Source organism: Rhopalosiphum padi, chromosome 2 (genome assembly GCF_020882245.1).
Source record: "Rhopalosiphum padi isolate XX-2018 chromosome 2, ASM2088224v1, whole genome shotgun sequence".
NCBI lineage: Eukaryota > Metazoa > Arthropoda > Insecta > Hemiptera > Aphididae > Rhopalosiphum > Rhopalosiphum padi.
The window spans coordinates 67,816,675-67,837,152 of NC_083598.1; the positions used below are offsets into that span (position 1 = coordinate 67,816,675).

Consider the following 20,478-nt stretch of genomic DNA (forward strand, 5'->3'; position numbering starts at 1 on the left):
TTTTTTAAATTTATTTAATAATGTTTATTTAAAAATATACCAACATTAACATGTATAACTTAATACAATATAGCTATTTTTCTTATACTATTGGTGGCATATTATAGTGTCCAATAAAATAAATATTATGTACAAACTATCTGTGTTTCAATTTGCAATGTAGTTTTCATCGACTTGCAACAAAAAAAGTTTTATTACATATATTAGAATTTGAAATAAGAAATAATATACACAATAACAATAATGATAAATAAAAAAAACAACAATAATCATTTTTAAAATCAGAAAAGTAATTTTCTATTGTATAATTTATTTATTATAATATGAAATAATATTAAAAATTACATTATTTATTAATAAGTAAGATATGTAATTAATACCCTAATGCCTTATTTAAATCATAATGGCAAATATAACCCCATTAGACCATATTATTATAGAATCACAACGTATTTTAAACGTTTTAAAATTAAATGTCAGAATATTAATTTAATTTAGCTATGGTTATTATGTTATGCAATTTGAAGTGGGGATTTTTTCAGTGTCATAATTTAGATACTTTTAATGATAATTTAATTGAATAGTAAATTATTATTTAAAATTGCTGTTCTTATTATGATAAAAATATGTTTGAAAAAAATTAATTCGATTACAGGTTATAAATACAACATAATTCTAAACCTTCAGTCATTGCGACATTACATCAAGTCCACAACGAGGAAAACTAAATTTTTCTACACGATAAATGTATTCATAAAATTTTAAATTTTGTTATACTGTAAAAATATATTGTTAAATTTGATACTATCTATTTTTATCCAGTAAGTTAATAATGTAGGCTAAAACGATTATATATATGTATTTTCTTTTTTATATTTGTAGGTTAGTTCATAGCAAAGTACTATAAATATATGGAAACACTTTTCCAGCGAATGTATTAGCTAATCACAAGTGCTAAATTTTAAAAAGATTACTTTGTATTTATTTTATAAGTCACTATACATATATACCTCATATAAGATGTTATGTGCCAGTGCCGTAGTCAGGAATTTTTTTCGGGGAGGGGGGGGCTTAATTTTTGATGGCCAATTATGACAAAAAATTAAGTTTGCACTGTATTTCTGAAAATATAATTCATATAATTATACATATTATCAAATCAAGATCAAGTAAATGTGATACGAGTGGTGTTGCTTTATCACCACAAACGGTAATTAAATTAATAAAATTATTGTTATCTGACATTATAGGGGGGGGATGGCTTGAGCCCGAAAGCCCCCCCCCTTGGCTACGGCACTGTAATGTGCTAATAATTAATATAGTGCTTCTAGGTTTATAATAAATTTAATAAAATCAAAATAAAATACATCTGTATGTAAATAATCCAATTAGATAACGGTATTAACCATACGCCACAGACAAAATGTGGTCACGTACAATTAATTAAACTGTACCTTCGTCAAATTGAAGATCGTGTCAAGGACACTGATGAGAGTACATATGTTTTTATTGTCATTTCTTGCCTTGGGATATTATTTTGATGTTTTAGTGAATTTATCAATTATAAATTCTGAACTTACTATCTTGATGATACATTTTTTATGTATTTTGCCTACACTGATTTAAATTTAGTATAATATACAAAATACAATTATTTAATTAATGACTGAGATATAAATATTTTTAATCAAATAGTTTTTGAATTTGTTTAAAATTTAAAAATCATAATATTAGTTGTAGTTTCTATAAAGGAACTTAAATTTCAATATTTTTGCCAATTGGCTGTGTACATCGTCCAATAAAAATTATTTTTACCAACTGATTGAATTACTCTGTATTGTCTATCAATAAAATACATATTCATATTTTAAATATTTTAATTATTTAAAAGATATAACTTATATATAAAATATTATATGGAATATCAATAAAACACGATTCGTATTATTTAAAAATATATTGAATGATTTATTAAGCATATTCTACCACATGCTTTATTTAGTAGGTAATGAATTTATCCAATTTCTTATATTTAGAAGTTAGAATTTTTAAATTACTTGAAAATTATATTTTCAAAATTTTGAAATTATTTGCACAACTTTAGGAGTGCCCTTGGAGATATAAACTTCTGTTTTTCAAATGAAAACCTCCTTTTTTGCTGTATATTATTTAATGGATAACTAAAAAAAAAATTGAATGTATCTAATTCAAAACTTCTTTACTTTGTTTATACTTTAAAATTTATTTTATTTAATATTCATGTGTTATATTATACTGTAGTAAAACAGAAATTAACAATATAACAGTCGTATGATAGTAGTGTACCTAATGTACTTATTAATTAGGCGATTAATAATAATTGTTATTATATATTTATACTATGATACACAATACATTTTTAGACGAATTTATAACGTTATAGACAATCCATTTTTAATTATAGATAATAAAATAATTAATATTATTTTAATAAGTTGTAATAAAAATAAATTGTCATGTAATAATTTAGGAATCTAAAAAATAACACGATGGTAAATAATTATTTTTTCAACATATGTACAAATCATTTTAACTTCAACAGCACTTATTATGAAAATTCTACATAATTAGATTGTATTTGATTTTTGACGACAGATAATAAGTCAAATGCAGACATTAGAATGAGAAGCTAATGGACACATATTGGTACCATTACATAAATAATCACATTAAATTATTATAGTTACTTAAATATCTAGTGAAAGTCGTGCAACTTCTACATTAATTAGGTAGGTACCTAATTTTACGGCAGTATACTCGTATGATTAAGGATTAAACGCTTTTCATAAAAAAATAGCATTATTTATTTTTAAACGATTTTCAATCTATATTTTACTCTATATATAGCAGCTTAACGATATTCTTTTTCAACATCACTTAACGCTTTGACTTTGTACATTTTTTCTGGTTAGTATTTCTTTACAATTTTCTCATTTTTTGAGTATAAAACTTATACATCAACTAATATAATATAGAAACATTTTTCTCTCCTGGTTTTCAGTCATTGAAACCATACCGCCAAACAAATTTCTCTTCATCCATCAGGTACCTCTGATTGTATCATACACGCGTCTGTTTTCACACAGTTTTTCCAGCGTAATCGTGGTCTTCCTAGTAATCTCTTACCGACTGGATTCTCTTCATTTGTTGTTCTGACTTTATTATCCGCCATGCATGTCCTAGCCATGTCAACCTCTTTTTAAATTTCATTTGCGATATTTGTTCTTTGGAACAGTTCTTCGAGTTTATGATTATGTCGTTTCCACCATTCTCTTGTATGAACGCATGGGTCATAGATTTTTCGTAGGATTCTCCTTTTAAATACTTTTAATCTTATTTCTTCTGGTTTCGTAAATGACCATGTTTCTAAGACATATATTACTATAAAGGTCGTATCAGGATCATGTATTTATATTTTCATAAAAGTGAAATAAGATTTCAATGTAAAATTGCAAAAATATCGCACAAATAAATTATAATTCTTTCAAAACAACATCTAGTTAATGGTTCTATAATACTAAGTTACTATTTTTTGTTAATTTTAATTTTATTTTTTTAACCAACTCTTCGGTTTATAGTTAATTTAGTTGATTTTATTTGCGTTTATATTAGCTGTATATCTTTAAAATCAAACCATTAACACCAATAATATAATGAACAATGTATATTATAGAAGAAATAATTTACTAATTTCCAACATATCTGATATGTATACGAATTATATAAATGTTCATTGCTCACAGTCTATAACTGAATGAAGATAAATGTCTTACATTGTATTTTATAACATTTTATATAAGTATTAGGTACACAATATTAATACGTCACGTAATTCTTCTCTTTAAAGTGTAAAAAATAGATAGTGAAATACATATGAAAATGTAAATAAATCCTAAATTAACTTACATAACTATATTTATGCAATAATAATAATATATGTGTAGTTGGTTCATAGAATATATTATTATAAAAGTATTATAATTTTGAATTAAATGCAAAATTGAATACAAGTTATATTATACAAGTTCATAATATTATAATGCATTATAAATAATGATAATAATATTAGGATATAATATATTATGATAAAAGAGACAGACGTTGACCTTACCTCTTTTTACTACATTTAACATTTTTTTTTATAACCTACAAAGTTATTTTTCATTTATTTTTTATTCTAGGATAAAACATGATAATATTATTTGTAAAAATAATTTTAGAACATTTAGTTTGAAAAGTTCCGGGTTTTTAATATTACATTTCTTTTGCAGATTCACTGCCAAAATTAATTAGCCCTCGTGTCACGTCAAGCCAATTTATTACTATTATGTAGATAACGTAGGGAACTCTAAAGTCGTTTATTACAATAACATATTGTACGCACTTAAAATTGTTTCCATTTTTAGAAATTCATACCTATGCATTTTTATAGTTTATATTTATTACTTTCAACTGAAATTGTAAATTATAAAATAATTAAGTTTAATAAACATAAAAATATGTTCAGTTAAATTGTTGATTTTAATTTATTATGAATATTAAAAAGCATTAAACTGATGAACTTTTAATAAATTGTTATTATAAATAAAAAAAAAAATAGTTTAATCATAAAATAATGAATTTATAATTCTTTTAGACTAATATAAAATAAGAATTGTAGTTGAGTCAATTAATATACCATTCAAACAAATGTAAATTTTAACTGAAAATGTATTATACCTTATTAAAATCTAAGTCATCATAACTAATTTTTTGTAAGTGTGTACAAAAGTTATGTAAATAAAATATTATTAATGTATATTGTATATAATAATAATATATTTTTAATTTATACAATACTTTTGAATACTATTATAAAGTATTATATATTTTAATAAGAACATTATTTTCAATAGCTTTTGTAAATAATTATTCATTACATTATATGTTATGTTAAATAAAAAAATGAGAACATACTCTGCTGTGTGTAAAATTTGAATTCGATTATTAATTATTGTACATGATAAAAAATAATTTTGAACGAAGACTTATTTGTGTCAATGTATTCTTTTAATCATATTATATCATTCGATTATATTAGAGCACATAGACGTGTCCAAACTTTGGTAGCCGAGGGGTGCATACAATTTTGAAATCACGTGACATATATTTTTTAGACATGAATAAATTTATATTTTTCTTATTAAAAATATCGCAATAAGATCTAGGAAGATCTCGTATAACTGAAAACTATAACTATTAGCATGTCAAAACAATAAAATACTGGTCAGTGGTCAAATATCATAAAAGTACCGTAATTTTAACATATGGTACGTAATGTAGTTATAAAGAATAGAAAACGATTGAAAATAATTGATAATAATTTAATAAGAATAATAAATATCTGTACTGATTGCGTCACCATTAATTATTTTAAGAGCATGACTTTTTTTGCAGGAATAGTTCATCGAACTGGCTAGTGCCCACTAGTTTTCCTCATATTTGTAAACATGCCTATGATAGGGTTATAAGTAATGTATTTTTATATTATTATAATTAGTAATAAAGAAAGGTTGAACTATTTTTTTCCAACACATATATTGATACATTAAATAATAATTATTAAAATATGAGTACATCAATATCAATTATGAACTATTATTATAACTTATAATAGTTAATATCAATGTGCCATTACATAATAATTTATGTAATAATAAAAGTTTTAAGTAGCTTAAATATATATAATAATTATGTATTAATATTTTGTTGGTGTATGAACTTATGATGGAACATTTTCAAAGAAGAAAAAAATATTTTTTAAATTATATCAGTGTAGAGAAAGCATATAATTATAACTAAATAAAATTTTTTCGAAAAATTCAAGTCTTTGCAGTTATTAATTTTCAAAACATTGAATTAATTGATCTAAAACTGATTTTCATGTTTTTTTTTTAAGTTTTTTTTTGGTTTTTCTGATTATATTGATAAGTACTGAAAACTATTTATTTTAATTTCCTTTAAAGCTACATAGATCCAATTTTTATCAAAAACCATCATTAAAATTAAAAATGTAAAGTGTTATACAGTTTTAAAATGTAATGATACACTAAAAAAATAAGTACATACATCGTGGTAAAAAATATTTAATATAAATAGTTCTGCTTGGAATTTAAAACATAAAACAATTTTGTTTGGTAAGAAACCAAAATGAAAACAGAGGGATAATGGTTCATGGTTCATGTGCAATATTTGGAGATGGTAACATATCCGTAGGGATAAAACTTAAGTCCAAAAAGGTTGACGGTCGATGGTGGTCTAGTATTCTTGAAAATCGAATACATTGTAAAAATGGCGGTTAAACGTAATATGATAAAAATAAATAATAAAACAGGAACAATAAATATCTCTATATAACTATAACTATATTAGTCATATATTATTTCATATTTATTCATATTTTATAAATTATAAATCTCTAATAAATTATTATACCCTCGGTTAGAAGGCTCATGTTAATAAAATGTGAATAGTTATAATTACTAAAATATTAACGATGACCTTCTCACAAACCCATGATGTTTTTTTAGTATTTAATTTAAGTACGCTGTTTGTATAGAACACTATTGAAACAATCTTTATTCGAAATAAATATTTTTCATAGCATACAAAAAAACTCTTTTTATATTATTTTTTTTTATTATTCCAATTATTGAGTTCTATTCGTATTTTCGATAAGTTAGCTTATTCACACTTATTATTATAAGATTAGTATACTGGTAAATAAATTAAAAATATCAAACTATACAAGTCACCTATAACTTAAAATTATCAATAATGCTTTTACTATAGAGTTCTCAATTATTTCAGTTATATCCATTATATTATTTTTTAATCAATTATTATTATTATGATAATCTACCTTGCGAGTACTATTTCTATGAAATATATTTCTTTAATTATTATTGGTTATGGTAAATTATTTATATAATTGTTATAGTTGGATTCTGACGATTCTGATGATCAAACATATTATATGAGTACCTATAATATTATATTAATATAATAAATAATACATTTTGATATACCTATAATACAATGTTAAATGTATCTTAGATGATCGCATTTTTTAAAATTTATTTCGATGTGAATAAAATATTTACATATGTATATACATCGTATAATAATTTGTTACATTAGCACTAAGGAAACAAAATACAATAGTACTTATATATATATTTTAACAATAATGTTGTTAAAAAAAATATATAACAATTTATATTATATCTATTAGTATATTTTAATAACTGGGGTTGATAAAGAACATTTTATTTTTTATTTTATCAGTTTACATTTATTTTGTTTTTTATTTATTTAAAATAACATAGTAATAAAATTATCATAATATACTGATTTGTATTGTTTTATTTTCTCCATTTAGATTTCATAATACGATTCGGTAAGGGGTCAACATCAGTCGATTACAGAAGAGATATGATTAGAAGAAATATGTGCAAAATATTTAAAAAAAACTTCAATACGTTTATTATCATTATTGGTCAGGTAAAATGTATTGTAACTACATTTCATTTGGATTTTGAATATAAAACAGCTTTGGATTGAAATGCCTCCAACCAAAAGAAAGTTTTAAAATATTTGAATACTTACTCATATTATAAGTTTAATTTAGGTCTTAATGGTGGTTACAAATTCTTGAGATTTCGATAATATTATACTATAAATAATCGATTAAGATGATATTAATAATAAGTAATTTATAGTTAATTAATAATATAGTAGAATGTATAATGTATATTATATTCATATTGATTTGTGTTTTAAATTTAACTAAATGATGCAATAGTCAATAAGGACATGGGAATCAAAAAGTATAATATATTATATTATATTAGGTATATCAAAATATATTTAGACTTTCGAGGTCTATATTAAGGGTTTAATACAGTTAAGAAATATCGTTGGCTATGCTATTACTTGTTTAATCGTTAATAATAATAGTGTATAATTTTATTTATTATTATTATTCAATTATTAAGGTAATATAATATATATTTAAAGGTATTTTCAACGATATTACTACTTTTTTCACAATTGGATTCTATTTTATCAACTATGGGTAATGTCATGTAGATCTTATTTTTTAATATCATAAAAAACTGAAAATATAACAGTCGATATTTCGTAATTTTTATTGTAAACAATCACATGCGATTGATTTTTAACATATATTTATGTTATAGAAATATCTGTATGCAATCTTACATAAAAAATGTAATCTTTACATACAAAATGCCAAGCGAATCTAATAATTTAAGGAATGGTACTATGATAATTGTAAAATATATTTTCAATAGACGTTAATATTATCGTAAATATGGCTATAACTTTTGTTATGGTACATTGATACACGGTGTATAGGCACAATATAAAACTACCTACACACATGAATTTAGTATTATATTTACAATATTTCATAATTTATGATCATTTCAATCCTTATTATTTTACACTAAAACGATCTGTAGCATATTATTTTTACCTCAAAAGTGTTCTATGCTTTAAAGTTTCAAATGTAACATTTTGACATTTCATTACACATTTATACGTCAATCATAATTTCCACATAAAATATTTTACATATATTATTCAACGTATTATTCGCATGTATTCCGATCGTGAATAAATTGTTCGATATTTATTTTAGAAGTGCATTTAAGTAAATTGGCCGCTCAATAATCATCTGCGAGAAATTTGATACATGACGATAATTAATATGTGAGTAGTATACGTATATACTCGTAAATTAAATACCTATAGTTATCTGCAATCAACATTTTAAAATATAATTGTGAAACACCGCAATTGTCTTGTTTTAAGTCCTCGAAGGGATGCAAAGAAACTATTTATTTAACCGACCGTTATGTACATCACAATTCTTAGTGCTGCAGGTACACCGACAATATATAAACATACATACATACATACATACATACATATATACATACATACATATATATATATATATATATCTATATATAATATAATATATCTGTTATCCTCTTTTAAACATGGATTATATACAGTGATCTTATATGCAGTCTCCACGCACATTATAGCTGAAACCACCACCGCGTCTTTCCGACACACGAAATTTATCGTCGCAAACTTTCTAACAAAATATTTTTCTTCTATTTCCAGTGTCTGCCCACACGGCATACAAACCGGCCATATATCGTCGGTTTTTGTTTTTTCTGTTTTGTTTCTCAGACAATCACCGTAAATATAAATGTACAAAGACCGTCAATTATTATTATAGACGTACTTATTAACTATTTTATTATTGTTTTGGTGTACGTAAATACAATATATAAATTACATTCTACTATAATAAGTATAGTATAGACTAGAGTAATCATATTAAGCGTATTTTCGCGTTTAACTTGGTTATATTTTTAATCAGACATGTTTATATCATTTTGGTTATTGATCAAAGACTCGCAAAAACAATGTGTTTGTGGTTATTATTATTATTAGATAATCATTAATTATTATCATCATATTATTTTATTTAATATTATTATCAACAATAACTAAACAATATAACCATCTCATTTATATGGTTAAAAATTATCAATTACCTAACATCAAAAGTTTTTATCAAAAATATAACCAAAATCTTGAAAACGACTTGTTTATAAGATACAGTAACCAGTTCACATTTAGTCAAACGGTAAAATAGCCTATTATGAATGTGTCGCGACCATAGTAAAGTATTGCGAGTACATGACCATATGTGACAAAATGTTTTTTCGGTGTAACGACAACACATCGCATTACTGTCCGATCAAAATAATTATGAAAACAACAAAAAACACACGTAATCTTAATGAATGTGGCTACATTCCTTTATTTTTCATAATATTTTATTAACGAATACAATATTTTTAGAAAATATTTAATTTTCTGTATGTTTTTTTGTATTTGTGTGCAAGAGCAGTTTTTTCATTACAATAAATGGTAGAAGGTGGTTATCTCTGTCATACTACTAAAAAGTGTTACGGAAATTATCGAATTTTTGTTGTATTTGAATGAAGTTATAAATGTTATAATATTATTTAGTTAAAAAAAAACTGATTTGGAACATAACATTGTTTATAATCTGGTGTATAACTGGTATTTCGTGAATATGTTTGTATTCTTGTAATCTCTTATGAAATTACAGGGAAAATTTACTTTTGACGTACGAAAAAAGTTTAAGATTGAAGTATGTTTATTGCTCCAGAGGGTGATGTCAGTTATAAAAGAAACTAAGAATAAACGAAACATCGTGTAATATAGTCCGTAGTTGGTAGGATTGTCTGCAGGTAGGCAGTAAGCTGCATATTTGTATATCGTATGTGTGGTAGTATATCACTTTATATTGTAAAGCTAATGCATTCATCGGAACGATCAAAATCTTTTTTTTTTAATACCAAAAATGTATATAACTTTCAATTTTAATATAAAGTATTATAAGGAATATTTTCTGCATTTTTGCTTAATAATAATGCATTAACTAAACTTAAATTCTTTGAATCGATGAGATTATATAAAAATATTAATAATTTTACTTCTTTTAAAATTTAATAAAGTTTTATTTCAATATATATTTTCTTTATGCCTCGTATATTAATTTATTGTTTGTAATCCTGATTAAAAAAATAAATATATACATATATACCAGATTTTTAGAACTCCTTTTTACAACTCACAACAATTGAAAATATGTTTAATTATAAAACATTTTTTGTTGAAATACTTAAATCCAATAACCGAACATCAATTAAGTTTCCGCTAATATAGGGTTTATAAACTTTTTGAATTAAACTAATAAGTGTTTGAAATGTAGAATCGAGTTTAACAAATATAGGGTTATTGTTGACAATAAAATATAATTATCAGTTATTTAAATAGAAATCTGAAAATATTTATTGATGTATTTTAGATTATTATTCGAGTGAATGTATTGATTTTACAATGATGTGTGGTTTTTTATATTATGTATTAACGATAAGTAATCAATAAAATGCTTCGATTTTCAACTTAAAGAGTATAATAATAGGTTCTAATAGAAAAATAAATATAGTTTGAACTTAAGGATGTCGAGATAAATTCCTAATGCTTTTTTTTTATATTTGGGGGAAAAAATGAAGGAAACATGAATTTTTACGACATTTTTAACAAATTAAATTTTGTTTTTTTGGTGCAACTCAGAAACAAAAAAAACCTTCAATAACTTGACATTTTTATCAAATTTTTAAATTATCATTTTGTATTTACGATTAAATTTTTAAAATATTTTGACTCGACCCTTATTTTGGAGCTATTTAAAAGCATGAAAAATTATCTAATATTTTAATTTTTTTTATGAAAGTCAAAATTCTTGAAAACTTAATAGTAAATTTCCACAAAATTTGTTTTTATAATGTATAGAAATATTTAAAAACATTATTTTCGGAATTTAATACTTTTGTGTATATTATATAATTATAAACTTTACTATGCGTAATGATATTTTTGATTTATTTTAAGATATTATCTATTTATACTATGAATCTATTTTTACTGTTTTACAGTATTTACAGATTTTATTAAATTTTGATTTATATAAGTTGATATAATGTGGTATAAATAATATATATTATTATAATAATTAAATATTAATTATATAATAAATGCAATAGTTTTGTAATAAACTTTATTAACCTGCTATAATATTAAAAGTAAAATTATTGGCCAATATTTATATAAAAAACAATATGTTATCATGAAATATACTTGTTGATATAGAGTATAGACTGATAGACTGTTTTGGCTCAGAATTGTTTTTTGCATACAATGATATCATTGAATTAAAATTTATCACACACATTATAATAACCCACTCGACACCTAATGTACAGCAGAGCAATACAAATTAATACCGCTATCAATGGTTAGGCTACTGGTTTGATTCGTGTACATCCATGCTGCTATATTGCATATATAAGACGCCGACATAAATTTTAATACGAATCCTATTATTATATTATATTTTATAAAATGTATTTATTTTAGCATTTAATCAATTGTTATTCTCGTACTTAACAATTAAATTCAGCATTATGTGGATTTATATTATATTGTTATGAGTAATATCGTATTATCGAAAATCAAAAAGACTAAATTAGAATAAAAAATAAAAACAGTAATAATAATAATAATAAAGTAATAAACAAACAAAGCTAGGTAGTAAAAGAAAGTCTTTCTCGGCGTTATTTTTCAATCCATTTAGCGTGTGTTCGTCTATTTGCGTACCTGCTGTTTTTATCCTTCACAAGGAAATCGTAGTCGGTGTTTTTAATGGGTTTTGGCGTGAGTTTAATACGAATGTAGGCGGTTTGGATGGTAGCAACATCTGGGATGTGACTTTCTAATTTTTGGCACACGTGTATTAACCTTCCTTAGGTCATTTGTACGTCTTGCAGATAAACGAATGTGTTTAATATAATATTTGGTGTGATTATATCTGGGAACGTTTACGATCGATCCAATATCATTATATTTTACGTTTTTAAACATCGAAACGTTGCTCAATTTATCATAACTTTTTTAATAAAAAATAAATACAAGAGTTAAGTATAAGTTATGTTTGGTGAACATGAAAAAATGCTTTTAAATTATATTAATTAATTACTACTATAGTTCAATGTTACACTTATTTATTTGTCCATTTACTTTAAATTTTGCATTAACCGTAATCGTTTTTATTTCAATTAAAACCTTACAATCAAATCATTCTTATTTTTCTAGGTCCTTTATTATATTATATATTTCTGTTAAATTTTCGAAACACATCTTTCATTTAATAAGGAATATAATATTGTCAAATGTATTATATGTATTATAATTAACAGTATATATCTATAAATATTAATAAGATATATATGCATATATTTAACTTTTAAACTGAAAATATTAAAACAAATCAATTCACAATGTTCATACAATTAAATTATATTTAATATTATACAATGCTTTCAATTTTTCAAAAAGTCTTAAGGATTGTTTGACGAATGACGATACGTAACGAAACAAGTGTTGTGTTTTCGAGGTAGTTCAGTTTGGCAAGCCCGCTAATATTAAATACTGAAAGGTGTGACGTTAGCCTTATAATAATACTTTAGTTGACTTTATGATGAATTTTTCTGTGTTTTAACCCAATGACGGTGTTTAGCCGTACTGTCTAAATATATAGTAACGTATTTTAATGTTTTATTAATAGAATATGATATTATTTTCTTTATTATAATTACACATAATTATATATTACATATAAGTGATGTGTTTATAATAATTTGATATAAATCAAATCGTTATGATCTCTAAACTTAATGATATAAATCGTATATTAAAATATTCTGAGAGGAAATGATCTATCAGCATATATCAAAAAGTAAACTTTATGATTTTTTTTCTCAATATTCCTATTAAATAATTCATTCTACTATTAATAGTACATAATATTAATACGATATCATATTGTTGTTGTTAACTTTTAACTGTTGAGTAAACACTACCTTACTCTTATACAATGAGAATGGATTCAAGATATAAATAGATAATATCTTAAAAATAATACATATTTTGAAATGTCATTGCAATAATATGCCTGTGAAATGTTCATAGAATTTTTAAAGTATTATATATATGAATATCGTTATTTATTATATCGTTTAAATATGTAATTTTGTTCATAATGCCGCATTTCAACATAAAATATCTAGAAAAATAATCGTGTTTATAATTTTTTTTAATTTAAGATAGAAAAAATTTTTTTATGCATTTTTAAATACAAAATAGTCAAAATTTCGTCAAAATTCCAACTTTAAATGCATATAAAAACCGTGCTTTTAAAAATTTAAAAAATTGTCAGACAACTTACCAAGGGATCTTATATTGTATTTTTAAGCTTATATTTATCGAACGAAAAATGTTTTATTAACAGATAAGAGAAAAAAATAAAAAAATTCAATAGTCTATAAATAACTCAAAGTGAATTATATTTTGTAAATTATTTTATGTAGAAAATGGTAGTATAAATATTTGCTGAACATTTTAAGTTTCTGTGATTATTCTTTATTTCAGTTATAACAAAATAAAGTAATCAATTGTCAAACACTAATGTAGTATAAAAATTCCTGTTTTTCTTTAAGTTTATTCTAATTTCCCATTTATTGAGAACAATTCTGGAAAATTTTACCAGAAACAACATCATAGTTGAAAATCTAGACTTTTTCCTACTGTAATGATAGACACAATAAACCACAAAATTGTAAAATCAGTACTTTCATATATTCTCTCAGAATTTAAAATAAAGTGTGTAAAACAAAATTACATGTCATTTGTGTTTTTTTTTCAAATTGGGTAAGCAAACATCTTAGGTAAATTTGATAAATTTTAGTTTAAACATATTTAGATTTTTATAACATACCATGTATACTGAATAGTATAAACAAATGGTATTATATTGTGTTGTATATAAAGTATTTATAAAGTTGTACACTCAAGTCATTATTAATAATTTATATAAATCTAATCTATATATATATATATATGTATGAAAAACCAAAAATATGTGTGTTATTTACAATATAAATATAATAAAATTATGTACCTCTTAAATTATTTAGGAAAAAAAAATTGAAGAATTTTCAATAAAGTTTCAGATCAACTGATATCACAAAAATAATGCTTCATAGACATAATATGTGTACTAAACACTTTAACAACTTATTAAAAAAATTAATACTTTTATAGTTAATTTTTTTATTTGAGCACTGGATAATAAATATTTATTGTTCATAATAAATGGTATATGTAGACTGTGGGGTGTTTGTTTTAAATGGATAATCTTTTAAACAATTGTTGTATTCATATAAAAAAAAAATATCACAAAAAAATGTATTTAGTATCTTCATAAGTTAATCTTTATGACTAAAACATAAAAATGAAAAATTAATACTCAGCATATACAATGTTAAATTATAATAAATGAACCTCGATCCCATCATTTAAATTTACATAAAATTAGCTATATTTTCCCGAATGAAACAAATTCAACGCTATGTTAATTAAAAATAAATATATTAATGAAAACTAAACTACATTTTAATATAATACCGTATTTTCCTTGCCTACTTTTTTTCTAATTTCTATTTATTTAAATATAATAAAATGTAAAATAATATAAAATAAACACGTTTATTAAAATTAAATTATATATTATATGAATATATTCTCTAAAATAAACTAAATAAAAAAATCAATACTAAATCACGAAAAATATTATTATTTTATAACTTAATAATAATTATGTATATTTTATTAATGTTATATTACTTAATCTAATTCCAACTTATAATTATACTTTCAATTTATTACGTACATCGCCTGACATATTATACAAAATAAAAATGAACACTAAACATTTAGCCATTAATAGAGATATGAAAAATAGCCTAAGTTAGGGTTATCTACAAAATAAAACTATTTGAATTGAAAATATTAAAGACATTTATTTTTTTTATAGAATAAAAATATCTGAAAATTATACAAATGCATTGTCATACGCTCATACCTATTACCTATTATTTTTTTTATTTTTTTTTATGGATACCCATTTTAATTAAAGGATTTGATTTTTGAGTATAATTTTCCACTTTTTTAAGTATTATAATCTAATATAATTATTATATAATAATATCAATCATATAAAAGTTGTTCAAGTTTTATTTGATATTTTTTTTCACAAATTAAATATATACATTATACATATATATATATATATATATATATATATATATATATATATATATATATAATACACATATTTTTTTGCGATAAATTTCTAAGTTTACTTTAGTTTTTAATATTTTATTATACACCTCTATTAGTAATTTAATCATTACTTTTTTTAATAATATTAAAATAATATTTATTTTCAATGAAGAATTTTAATTTGAAAAAATAAGATTTTACTAAAAATAAAATTTTGACGGTTCTAAATTTTAATATATTTTATTTTAGTAAATTATCAGCAATACCTAATTATGCATCATAATATTATACAATAAAACAGTCTTTAAAAAGCTAATATTTATTAAAAGCTTTCAAAATTAAACTTCGTATTTAATTTTATATATCATAAAATAAATGATTTTTAGTAGGGAAAATGTAATATTGTTTATTTTATGAATAAATCGGCATTATTACAAACTACACAGTTAAGTAAGTAATGGAAGTACTGTTTAGGTAGTATTCGGTTACCATATCATTCATTCGTGGTAATATTATATTACATTATAGTGTCATTCACCTTGGGTTATAAAATAAAGTAGCCGAGAGTTTAGACAAGCGATAAAAATCAAGTTGAGTACAAATTGGACTCTGTCCAAAAGACCGATTGTTCTAGCTTTTAAATTTAGTACCGAAAAATGTAATGTTCAACAATATTCATAATTGTTTTTTTAGTATAAATGTATATTATTACTAGGTATTTGAATTAATGTTTTTGCACTTAATTCCATTCGAAATATCACCAATTCTTATGTTCATAAATAGATAACTTTAAGTACATTAACCTAATTTATCTGTATTATACACAAAATTATTAATAATTATATGATGTATATTTAACCCAGATCAGAGAATAATTTAGGAAATGTAGTATTTTACCAAAAAATAATCGCTAATTATTGTAATAAAATTGTTATGCGATGATACTCTAATTGACTATAAAAAAAAAAAACAAAGAAAAAAATGTATATTATAGTAAATAATAATATAAAATGATAGTTCTGTTAACAACTAATTATTTAATGTCAATGACTTTCAAGGTGTCTGAAAGATCATATCTTTATGATTTAAAAGTAAAATACTATATATTGCAGGTACTAATTGTAAATTATTATAATATTGAAGTACAATAGTGGGGAAATACGTAAATACGTTAAATACTTACAATTTATTTGATTTTGATTAAAACATTTTATGTAGCAGCATATTACTCATAACTGTCAATTTCTAAAAAAAAAAAAAGACAATATAAATAATTTGAATTCTTGCTATCGTAGAAAAAATTACAACTATTGATCAAGTTAAACTATGAATCAATTTAAAGTTCTATATATACTTGATTATTTTAGATTTTAATGAAGCTTTTTGAGTATATGAAATGCTTAGATATTAAACTTAAATATCTTTTCCGGAAAGAAAATGAACCCAATTTGTACTAATAGCCAAATTCCCAGAAGTCTTTTTGAATAACTATAAATATTTATAATGTTCACCAAATGTTTATGTTAACAATTTTTATACACGATATAATTTTTAAAATATTTTGTCTCTTTTTAAGCTATTATAGAATTATTTATAGAAATGTGAAATATTCTATAAATTTCTATTTTTTTTTGTTTTTATTTTTCGCGGTCAAAAGGTTTAACAATTTAATATAAAGTTCCAAATAATATGTTATTATTAAAACTTTATAAGAATATTAAAGATACTTGGTTGTGAATTCTTTTTTTATACATATAAGCATTTTAAGTTCACATTTTGGCAAAATTCATTAGTATGATTCAAATTTTAAAATTATTTTATAATTAGAAATTTATAAAATTTAATTTTTTATAGTTAAGACTTAAAAAATGAATATGAGGTATAAAATATTAAAATTAAAATATAAATATTTATAAATATTTCATACTGAAACTAAAAAAAATGTAAAAATATTTAAAGAATATCTTTTTGTTATATACATTATGTGAATATAAAATTATAACAAAATCGAATATTTATTCAAATAATAACAATTTTATTTATTTTGCTGTAATTAAAAATATTATTTATTGTAGACCTAACACTTTTTAATATATTATTATTTTTTTTTTTTACATACAATGCTATTTTCAATTGCGATTTGCGATGTTTACAGCAAAACTTAATTCAGCTTTTTGTATTACTATAATATATTAGTAAAATAAATTACCTTTAAGATAAATAGCATTAAATATATTTAGTAATATAGGCTAACAGACTGTCTTCGTTTATACTTGTTTTTCGTATACAATGGTTAATAATTAAATTAAAATTTAACACATACATAATGTAATAATAGCTTACTCAATGATGAAGTATACTCGACATCTAATGTACAGAAAATTGATTGCCAATTTTTCCCCTTTTTTGTAGTGAAAGGTTAATTTGTTAAATGTACAATTGTTTTTTATATGTATATATATATATATTATATCGTGGCAGAAGATATTATGATTAATAAGTATTACCTGTGTGCTTGTCTTTAAATATAAATATCAACACGTATAACATAAATATATGATACATCGGTAATAGGCTAAAATTCATTATGCAATATTAAGTATATACTGTACAGTGTCTGTATACGAATCTTTGAAATGGTAAGCGGTAAGCATATCTTTAATACTATATAGAATATAGATAGTCTATTATTACACATACATGGTAAATCACAAGTATTAAATTATTCAGTGACATTGTGTGAAGTTTCATCCATCATTTTTAGATATATTACATACTTATATTTTTTTAATTGTACCACTAAATTGTTATTATAAAAAAATATATAAATGCATAAATAAATAAATTTATATATTTTCAAGAAAATTTATATGTATTAATAGATTTTAAAAGTATACTTATGAAAAATAGAAGAGCTATACTTATATGTAGGGTTCGGGACTTCATACATTTACATGTTTATTTTAGTGGTCATAGTTTATTCTAGCTAAAATATAAATGCATTATGATGAATCATGAAATTACATAGAAAGTTTGACTTTGGAGTTTGGATACTTTTGACATTTTTTGTATATTTTGTCATATTCTAGGAATATAATATATATTTATACATTTAATAATGTGACAAAATTGTTGTTCCTATTATTTAAATTTTATTATTGTTATAAGTATAATACACATTGTCAATCAATATTTTTTTTTAGAATACGTTATGGAAAATATAATTCTCAACATAAATTATTTTTACTAAAAAATTCTATCGAGAAGAATTAAAATATAGTACATGGTCGGTGTTTGTGTATCACGTTGTTTGTCATTTTGTATCTGAGTTAGGTTACATCAATCAATTATTGATTTATAAATTATTTTTGATATATTAGTTTTTAAATTTTTTAATATAATTTTAGTTACATATTTTCCAAGCATATTTTGGTAATTTCGTTTGTATACATAAAGATTTTAAGTGCAATAAGTCTCGAATTCTAAATTACTAATAATATGTGTGCGGTGTGTGTGCTATAATAAGCCATCAATATTATGATGGCGTTTCATGGACCTCGCAGTCAGAGTGTCAACTACACTGGGCCATATTATTATATAGATCGGGCTACCAGCCAATTTCTTCGAAAAGTGCCTGTACATCACACCGCGTACATATGATATATTATACGAGAATATACGAGAAAAATGAAGAACGATAGTCAAAAATATTATCGATATAATATTATACACATCGATGCGTACGTATAAAATTTATTGAACGTCGTCACCGGCGTCGACAATTGTACATCGATATTATTATATTATAATATGCACGCTATTTTTCAAAATAACAGGTAGGTTTTACAACTTTTACATGGCTGTAGATGTGGTTTCTCGCGCATACGATGATATTGGCTCGGTGAAATGAAAATACTGTTGCGGGTTTTAAAAGGTTTTATCGAGGCGCGGAATCAATCTGCGGCCCGTCAGTGCACACTCGGCAACGGCAAGTCCGTGTGTACAGACATGGTACAACGGTATACACGCACGCATCACAATACTATTAATAACGTCGTTGCCGCCCGCGTCGACGGCGGGACAAGGCTAATAATTATTATTAATATTATTATTGTAGCGACGGCGACACTTCATTATATAATATTATTATTATTTGTATATATATTTATAATATATACGGCGTCATATATTATATATTTAATATGATATTATATTATAACATTGTTATTGACCCAATTTTTTCGGTAGGTATTTCGAGAGATATTTTTTAAAAATGTCTCCTATTATATACACGACCTCCAGTTCGATCAATCATAATATTATATCATGTTATTGCGTATTATTACATTACAGAAACGAGGTAAAAGAAAGCGAGACAAATACGCACAGTGACTTTTTTTTATACACGCACTTTTATTATTATTATTATTTCGAAAAAACAAAAGTACGGTCTGCGAAGAGATAAAAGTCATCGTTATTCTCCCCACGAATTATCTCCTATTTTCGCGTAATATTAATTCAGTGTAAGGTAGCTCGGGTAAAATTCTATGGTTTTGATACGAAAACGAAAAATTAGTAAAC

At 23.0% G+C, this 20,478-nt stretch overlaps 1 protein-coding gene across 3 annotated transcripts in view; it reads left to right on the plus strand.

Annotated features, from left to right (window-relative positions):
* Positions 1 to 20,478, plus strand: part of LOC132920451 (receptor-type tyrosine-protein phosphatase kappa) — a 128,203-nt gene that overhangs the window by 18,324 nt on the left and 89,401 nt on the right. For 2 of the 3 annotated variants that reach the window (XM_060982854.1, XM_060982855.1), the window contains exon 2: positions 7,460 to 7,477. The exons of the other annotated variant lie outside the window; for it this stretch is intronic. In XM_060982854.1, coding sequence (XP_060838837.1) covers positions 7,460 to 7,477 — 18 coding nt within the window. The remainder of the gene's footprint in view (positions 1 to 7,459; positions 7,478 to 20,478) is intronic. 3 annotated transcript variants of the gene reach the window in all.